General features: G+C 49.4%; 4 protein-coding genes across 4 annotated transcripts in view; 1 reads left to right on the plus strand and 3 right to left on the minus strand.

The window, feature by feature from the left end:
• Positions 1-854: 854 nt before the first annotated feature.
• UA08_04946 (hypothetical protein) lies at positions 855-2322 on the minus strand (the record flags this gene model as incomplete). The annotated part of the gene is made up of 2 exons (XM_020267272.1): positions 855-1556; positions 1678-2322. 2 exons carry the CDS (start codon positions 2320-2322, stop codon positions 855-857), a joined length of 1347 nt encoding a protein of 448 aa, XP_020120193.1.
• A 1914-nt stretch (positions 2323-4236) lies between these two features.
• On the minus strand, positions 4237-5194 carry UA08_04947 (hypothetical protein; the record flags this gene model as incomplete). The annotated part of the gene is made up of 2 exons (XM_020267273.1): positions 4237-4427; positions 4483-5194. The coding sequence occupies 2 exons, from the start codon at positions 5192-5194 to the stop codon at positions 4237-4239; spliced, it is 903 nt and encodes a 300-aa protein (XP_020119926.1).
• A 525-nt stretch (positions 5195-5719) lies between these two features.
• On the plus strand, positions 5720-7988 carry UA08_04948 (hypothetical protein; the record flags this gene model as incomplete). The annotated part of the gene is made up of 3 exons (XM_020267274.1): positions 5720-5826; positions 5892-7649; positions 7709-7988. The coding sequence occupies 3 exons, from the start codon at positions 5720-5722 to the stop codon at positions 7986-7988; spliced, it is 2145 nt and encodes a 714-aa protein (XP_020120103.1).
• A 245-nt stretch (positions 7989-8233) lies between these two features.
• UA08_04949 (Glycerol-3-phosphate dehydrogenase, mitochondrial) overlaps positions 8234-8982 on the minus strand; it is a gene marked incomplete at both ends in the record, with an annotated part of 2088 nt that continues 1339 nt past the window's right edge. Inside the window, one exon of the mRNA XM_020267275.1 lies at positions 8234-8931. Coding sequence (XP_020119924.1) covers positions 8234-8931 — 698 coding nt within the window. The remainder of the gene's footprint in view (positions 8932-8982) is intronic.

Genomic DNA, 8982 nt, shown 5'->3' on the forward strand with positions numbered 1-8982 from the left:
AATGCTTGCTCTTTGCGACTTTGGAAACACGCTGCTACTCAGATACTGCATTAGGTAAGTCAGTGATGTGGAGGTATGAGTTACCTCTATCAAATCCTGAGCCATCAAACCTCTGAAGTTCAACTCTCTGGAATTAGCTATTGCTTAGTTTCTGCTTAGCTAGATGCACACGATTCGTAACTAAATTTTCATAAGTCATTAATCTAAATGGATAGTGAAAATGAATTCTTGCATTTTATTTTTCAGCTTCTCAATTAAATTGTTCTAATTTCTCACATCGTACGAATAAGCACTACTTTTTTAAATCTGACTATTATTGCAATCCTGGGATTGTCATATACCTAGATATGTCTTTTATGCCATCTCTTCAACCTTCTCTGAGTACAAGGTAATTGCGTTATCAAAAAAAAAAAAAAAAAAAAAAGAACTATCTGATGTGAGGCACCGAATTATACTACTCGCTTGATAAATAATACATTTCTAAAATTCCTACGGAGCGAGCACTCTGAATAGTGCTTACTGCTTACCCAGTAACTAGCGGCTGGTTATAATTTGAGAAAAGCGCCCACCCAGGCGCGCACCCAGGAGCCAAAAAAAAAGGCGCATGTCTGAATATTATCTACTCCATTATCTGCTCCATACTCAATGGCCAACCGGGGATCCGGCGTTGTGGATTACAAGCTGACTGAATATTCATGATGCGAAGTCGGAATTCATTATCAAGAACAACGAAGCATGGTGGACTGTCATGGAGCACCTCGTATTTCATCGGGATGTCGAAGACTAGACTTAATTTTCGAACGTACAAGGACATACGGTATTCCTAGTTTCATGCTGACGCGTTATTCTTTCCATTACATACTCAATGTCTGCATCTTCGGTCTTTTAAACATCCAAGTCAGTCGATGCTTCACTTCATCTTCCCAGTCGATCGGATCTCCCAGTGCCTCAGCGAACATACCACACCTAACCAGAATCCCCCAGCACTCCTCGAGGTACTTCTCCAACTCCTCCCCATTCTGCAGATTTAACGGATCATGTGCAACAGGAAGTAGGCGTCTCTGTTCACTATACCCTGCGAACTCCATAATCAAAAGGATAAGCTCATACGGCAGCCTAGTCCAACTGCACAGAAGGTGGCAGACCTCAGTAACCTCCTTCTCATGCAGAAGATATGGAGCTTCGTTATGCAAGTGGTTCAAAAAGACATCAAAAGGAATAGCTCCGAATGGAAACATAAATCCGTCAATCCTTCTGTCCGACGAGAAGACTATTTCCCAGAACTCCTCGTTTCTAGGCCTGGCCTTGAAGCTAGCCCTAAAGTTGCATGCCACTATGGCGTTGGCAAGAACAGGCCATCCTTCCGCTGCATATCTAGTAATATAGAACTCTTCTCCGAAATGTTCGTCTGTGATCCCGAAGAATCGCTGGTGCGGGAAGTTTGAAATTGGACATCCAAAATTCTTGGTGCATCGGTGTAGCATTTCCTGGTATACTTTTGTGTTGCGGTGGTCGTCTTTGCGTTGCTGGTCCTCTCGGTCTTCCTGGAACTGGGACTGGGACTGGGATTGCAGGGCTGGAAAATCATACAAAATATTTAGAACAAGATACGCCTCTAAGGCCATCTTATAGCTGATCCCAGCCCAAATCATCATTGTCGCAATCGCACGGGCGCACATCTTGCCAGAGACCGTAACCAACATTCGGATGCGAGCAGACACGGAGAACCGGGTCCATTTCGCCATGCATGAACAGGGTCTTGACGACATCTAGATTGAAAAAAGCAGCCTTGTTGACATGATAAAATCCGTAGCATTCATTAGGTCGATATTTGCGTAAAAAAGCGTGTCGTTTTCTTTCCCGCAGGGGGAGTGCGCATTTACAGTTAAACTTGAATCCATCGGAGTAGTTGCTGTCCCCCGGGACATAGTCGTCATAACCATACCGAGTATTTTCGTCGGTAGAATGGTGACATGGCTGTGTGTTGAGCAAATTTTCACTATCTAGTTTCGGATCTGTGTGAAAAAACCAGGTCCGTTTAGCGATAGCCGGGCTGATTCTCCTAGCTGTAGCGTCGTCGACGATAAGATCGTCTTCATCCGGAGGATCATAAGTTCTTGGGTACTTTTCGCGCTCGAGAGAAATATGTTCTGAAAGTGTTTGGGAAAAAGTCTTTGCAAAGGTTGTTATGTCCTTACTTTGGTCTGGTCTGAGTGCAAGGTAAAGGTTTGATGCCGGTGGCTGTACCGAGTGGTTTAGGGAGTAGTATTCCAGATTTTGGATCAGCATATTCCATGGGAGTTTGTCTGGTTGGTGGGCCATCGTTTCACCACCCACAGCGATAGAACTTGGGGAATCCTCAACGGAAGTTTATCGTGTCGGATTTGACGTTGTGGAAATACCGGAAAAGCCACTGCATGGCAGCATGCTAGGAGCAAAGAAGTTAGTGAAAACGAGCTGAATTGCTATGTACTGCGGAGATGACCGCCATTGATCCTTGCGAAATCGCTAACTTCCAACACTATGTGAATATCAGCAGCTCTCTGTGTATACAATGATATAGGAATACGATATTCGCCGAATTTCTGAGCACTGTGTCTTAGCAATAGCCCTTGAACTTCTAACAGCTTACGTTCTAGTATCCTTCATCACCGCCCCTAGTAGCCAGATCTTTTCATTGCATTTTGAAAAGATCACTCTTCTAACATTCACAGTTTATCTAGCACCTCTTTCCGGTCTTTCACAGGTGGGACTACTGCCAGGGTCGCAGCGCAGGAGTAACAAGTGTGCACGTCAGCCTCATTCCCATAGACGAGGTAACTAAACGCCATCTCTTGATGCTTAGGTTCATTTATCCAAAAGATACCGGGCAGATGATAAGTCGGCCACACCGCTTTACTTACAGCCTCCGCGTCTTCGTCCTTCCCCCCTTCGATGTGTAACATCGTACAGTCTGTGTTCCGTGGCGACTCGTGTCCATCTTGCCCGCTTTGCGATACTCGGGGTAAAGGACATCTTTCTGACCCTTGCCAAAAGTTGCCGGATCACAGCCTTTGACAAGCTGTTGAAGAGATGAATCACTAGATTCAGTTGCATCGTCAATAAGCGGTAGCACCATCTTCCATGCCTTTGACTTGCCTTTCGAGGTCCAGAAGATATTGACTGGAGCAGAGCATTTCCTACTATAAGAGGCCGAGGAGTCAATTTTGCCTGGTTCCCCAATAGGGATGGTCCCTCCACAGGTGAAGGATGCTGAGGCACTTTGGCTGTTGATGTAGTGTTTGAGCTGGCGACAGGCTTCCAAACCTGCTCCCTGGTCACTGTGGGACCTTCGTTGATATCGCTGTTCCATCGAAATGTCTAAAAGAGCGCCACGAAAGGAATCTACATTGCCGCCAGCTGTATCAAATACTCCCTCGATTCCAAATCACATCTCTTTTTGAGTCTGCTCATTAGCTTTTCGTTGCTTAGGATGTCGGGCTCATCATTTTCAAGATATCGGGGCAGCAACGAATTCACGTTAGTTCGTAGCTCATTCAAGATACGGTTATGCTTCTTAGCATCCTCGCCTTCGAATTGGGTCGTGTTAGGTAGGGATTCTCTCCAAGAGGACTTCTCCTGAGGGCGTATCTCAACCAGGCCTCTCACGTACATATCCAAACAGGCATCCATTTTACACTCCTAGAGTCAAAATACTTTTTTTTTAGCAATATCCTGACTCTATTGTCTATCGAGATCAGAAAAGCTGGCTTTGAGAATTCCCAAATCCGGGAATCAAAGCATGAAAGGGGGTTAGCAATACCTCAATCATCTTCTCGGCCACGGCGTTGTCCAGATCGCCCCATGTGTGTTTGAAGTCACAAAGATTATATTAATCATCCCGAGAGCTGTTATGTTCTGCAATCTCAGCGCTGTCGGAGCTGTTATCTTCTGCAGTTCCAGGATCATTGTCGTTGGAAGCCATGATGTAGTTGTAGTCCGGCGTGGTAATGGCCGTGGTAAAGTGCAGGGTTTAGGAATCGCGAGCCAGTTTCAAGAGCAACAGATACGATTATAGGAGAACTGTGTAGTTGCAGAGCCTCACTCACCGGCTACGAGAACCCCGCTCAGCCTGGCCTGGTATTACTGTAAGAATGACCTAAGTACCTGCGAACCAAAAGGGTCCATGCACCATCTCATTCCACAGATTAGGCAGACGCCGGACGTCGATTATGGTCTAGTTAGATTACGACGTATTTATTGATCCAATGTAGTCCTGGCCTCGAATTTAAGTAAGTCGCCTTTGACAATCTCGTCCTTCCTCGCCAGAAGCTCTTCTGGGTCCCACGTAGCACTAACCAGCCTGCCACTGAGCCAGCGAAACCGGGAGGGATCCTGGGTTATCCAGACGCAGAATGCCCCGCATAGATCAGGGTCGTCCGTCAGGTCTTCCAAAGTCAAATCAGCGCGGTGCATATTTGAGTATCCGGGGAAGTTGCTTACATTTGCGAAACTCTGCAGGGGCATTCGCCACGGCATTTGCGCTTTCAACCGCGCCTGGATGCACGCTGACGGCCAACAGCCCTTCGTCGCTGAACTGCGCAGCGACCGACTCAACAATCCGCGCCTGCGCGAATTTGCTAACGCAGTATTTCGTGTTGGCAATGATGCCCTTGGTGATGCAGGCTGCAATTGAGCCGACGACCATGAACGCCCTGGTCTCGGACTTGAGCAGAAGCGGCACAAAGTAGTGGGCGACGTGGTATGTGCCTAGAGTGTTGGTGCCAAACACCTGAGCCCAGCCACCGTCCGCCGGCGATCCATCAGTGATGCGCAGTTCGACGGCGCCGGAGATGCCGCTCACCAGGACGAGTGCGTCGAGCGATGGAACAGCTGAGGATATGAACTCGGCGAGCGCGCACACAGAGTCCGCGACCGCGATGTCGCAGTGCTGGATGTGTGTCGAGATGCTTCCGGGAAGCGATTTGGCGACGGCGCTCAGCTTGTCCAGGTCTCTCCCAGCAAGAATGAGGTCGCTGCAGCCAGCGCTCGCGTATGACTGGGCGACTCCGGCGCCAATGGCCCCCGACGCGCCAATCACGCAGACTGTGAATGGGCGCTTCAGGTGGTTGGTGGCCGGGTCGAGCATGGGCGTGATGCCAGTGTGCGTTGTGGGTGTGAAAGCATCCATGTTGAGCACTCGCGGGTCCGCCATTGTAGCTTACGGATTATGTAAATGAGATGGATAGGATTGACTAGGCCAATGAATGACCGATGAGGGATCGTCAGCTTAAGTAGAAGTGTCGCAAGATCAATCACAATGACTCATTGTGAGCCTTGAATGCTCTCCCGACCTAGCTGAAGACCGGGATGGGCCGGCCTCGCGAGTGGTTAACCTTCCTTTTTTTTCCCTTTCACCGGGCTAGTAATATATCGAGATCATGGAGAAACAGAGGAGCAAAAAAGAACAAAGAAAAAAGAAAGGAAAACCAGAGAGGTCGAAACCACGCCGGAAGATGCCTTGCCATAAACGAGCCGTTGACCACTCCGCCATTTCGGGAACATCCGCGTCGCCAATCATAGAGCGTATTCATACCGCTGCGTGCGACTTACAAAGCCCACCATTAAGATGTCCCGCGCGATCTTTTCTCAACCGTGGAAGCAACAACTTGGATCCAACGGGCAGCTTCTCCCAGCGGCAATCGTTCTTGACAGATGGAAGTAGGCAGGATATGGAACCATGAGCGCCAGTGATGCGGTCAGAGAGTCTTCGTTCCCTGGCAGTCAAACCGAGGAAGACGATGCGGAGGAGCTGGAACGCCGGAAGAAAGCTGTAGCCATAACGGCGTATGTGTTTTGCCCCCGTGTCTTCAAGCCATGACCATAACTCCAGTCTGACTACGAGCCTGTAGTTGCGAACTATGCAAAGCTCGGAAAGTGCGATGTGATCGCGCGGAGCCCTCGTGTGGATGGTGTACGCGCCATGGCCGGCAGTGCATATACCGCGCACGACAGAAGCCAGGATTCCGAGCTGGCTATGTGCGCGGGCTTGAGACCAAGGTCAATCGTCTGGAGGCAATGCTGCATACTCTAGGTCGTCGAGTAGAAGATCATTTCAGCGTCCAGGATTACGGCAAAGAGCCGACCGGCGATGACCACCACCAACGCTTCCAAGCCTCCATGCCATCGCCAGGGACAAAGACCCAGCCTACCGATGAACGCATTCGCTCTGCTCGCGCCTCGGAGTTGATGTCTGTGCAGTCCTTGATGAACAGTAGCAGATTGACGGAAACAGCCGAGTCTCCGTCAGACTTGCCCGCGGGCGAGTTACTGTACGGTCTCGTCGATTTGTACTTCAAGCATGTTAATACGTGGTGTCCCATTCTGGATCGGAAAGTAACTGTCGACGGCTTCTTCGGCCCATCCATCCCGGACGAGGCAGATCGCATTGTACTCTATGCCATTGTGGCCACTGCGCTGCGATTCAGTCAAGATTCGTCACTGACCCCCGGATACCGCAAGCGATACCATGCGGCTGCCAGAGACAAAGTTCTGCTTCACAGCCTGCAAAATCCTTCCGTCAAATCGCTGCAGGCTCTCGTTATTCTGGCGTGGGATTTCCTTGGATCATCCGATAACTTGCCGAGCGTCAATATCGTTGCAGTGATGGTCCGCACTGTCCTGCAGCTCAACCTCCAGGTCGAATCAGGGTTATCCCAATCGTCTGCTGCTCGCGAAAAGGCACCTCTTGGTCCCCTGCGCGACAGTATTCTTCCGCAGCCCATTTCTTGGATTGAGGAAGAAGGTCGCCGACGGCTCTTCTGGATGATTTACATTATAGAGCGTTACTCCGCGGTGGCCACGACTGCGGACTTTGTTCTGAACGAAGCTGAAATTGACCGCTATCTTCCATGTCGCTACGATTTGTTTTCGCAAAACAGACCGGTGGAGACGCGCTACTCCCGTGGTCCAGGCCGGTCGAGCATACTCATTAACCAACCAGAGAATCTGGGAAGCTTTTCATATCACTGTGAGGTGATGCGATCCCTCAGCCGTGTACAAATGTTCCTCCAAACTCCCGTGGACATTTGCTCTCTCGCCGAAGTGGAGCAATGGCAAAATTCCTATCGCGAACTCGATGACGAGCTGAACGCATGGCTCAGCAATCTACCAGACGACTATAGCAGAGTTTCCCAACTCTGCCATTCGGACCCCACGAGCAAGATTTCAAACTGGATCAATCTGCATGCTGCATTTGTTACCTCCGTCGTACGCCTGCACTCGTGTGCTGCATATCCAACTGTTAGATCTCATATCTTCACACCGTCTTTTTATGCGTCGCAGCGCTGCCTCACTGCAGTTCAAAGTCTGCGCGAAATCGCTCAGGATGTCATGAACACAGGCATGCTCAATCTACTGGGACCCCATTTTGCTTTTTCTTTGTATGTGGCTGCTCGACTGTTGCTTGTGCACGCCGCGTGTACTGGTGCTGAAACCGATCCGAATTGCGAATTTTTCATATCCATTCTGGACCAGATGGGTCAATACTGGAGCATTTCTCGCCAATACGCTCAGCTCTTAAATCAGATATGCAAACGGTCCCGCATGGAATGGCCATTGAACAATGCGATGACATTGTCAATCCCCAAGGCACTCGCCATGATGCGAAGGTACGTTCACCCTGACCTTTACCATGACCACCAATTTACTAATTAACATATGGACACAGACGAGCATACGAAATCCACATATCAGCTATTCAGCGGTCGTCAGGCTCCGCTAAACCATTACCAACTAGGACAGTTACGGCCGAGGATCTTGAATATCTCCAGGTCTTTGACTTTTTCAGGTACCCGCGCCTCCCGACGGCCATGGTAAACAGTGGCGATAGCCTTTACGGCTCCTTTTTGAATATCGACAGTGTCTTGACCGGTAAGGATTATTTTACTGCATCCACGAGTTTTCCTGCTGGGGCGTTGAATATGGGATGGTCTTATGGACCTTCTTGATCGATCAAAGTCTCAGAAGATACGATGAAATGTTAATTGCACTTCTTTCTATAATTCTTGGGTAAGATCATGCGATGTCAGCCCAATAACGATCTTTCCTTCCTTCCAATGAATATGTGTAATGCATTCCCAATATTCTATAATAGCGTACAACCAAAAAAAAACAAGAAGTGAGGACACAGATCGCTTGCCAAAAATACAATAAAACCCCCCAAAACAAAAGGAATATGTGGTGAATGAATATTCTACACGCTAATTTCATCTCTCAGCCCCATGGATCGCAGGAACTTGACACCATTAGCAAACTCCTGGCGCTTCTTTGCCTCATTCCACTTCAGCTCTTCACCCAAGATTGAAATGATCGCGGGAAGGGACTTCAATGCCGCCTGAGAGTCCAAGAAGGCAAGACGCATACGTCGGCCGACGATGTCCGCTGCGGTCATTGCGTACTCATTTCGGATTGCGTAGCGCACCTCGCCGTCCACAAAGGGGAACGCAGCGCCCGCAATGCGCTGTTCGGATTTCGATGACGGGGATGAGAGCGTAGCAACTTCCCAGGCGCGGTCGCCGTAGTTGTGTGCAAGGTGATCAGCGATATCGTCTGCGAGCTCGAAGCGCTGCACAAGCTCGTCACGGAGTTTCGGAGAATATCCATGAGCTCCAACAAGGCGTAGTTGCTGTGTCTGGCAGGAGCCATTTAGTGATGTTTGCTCAGCAGCAGTTGTGCTTGTGCCAGTGATGTTAGGACGCGATTGAAGTGCTTGTGGTTTCAGCTTGAATTCCTTGATAGCAGTGTCGACGGCGTCTTCGGCCATCTCGCGGTATGTAGTCCATTTGCCACCGACGCATGTTAAGAGACCCGATTCGGAAACAGTGATTAAGTGACTGCGGGTTAGTGACTCGGTGTTTTTGGCGTCGGGGTCGCGAACCAGAGGGCGGATTCCTGCATCAGCTCGTTAGATTCCGTCAAGCAGTAGGAGACCCCGGGGGGGGG

This window comes from Talaromyces atroroseus (genome assembly GCF_001907595.1).
Source record: "Talaromyces atroroseus strain IBT 11181 chromosome Unknown scaffold_5, whole genome shotgun sequence".
Lineage (NCBI taxonomy): Eukaryota > Fungi > Ascomycota > Eurotiomycetes > Eurotiales > Trichocomaceae > Talaromyces > Talaromyces atroroseus.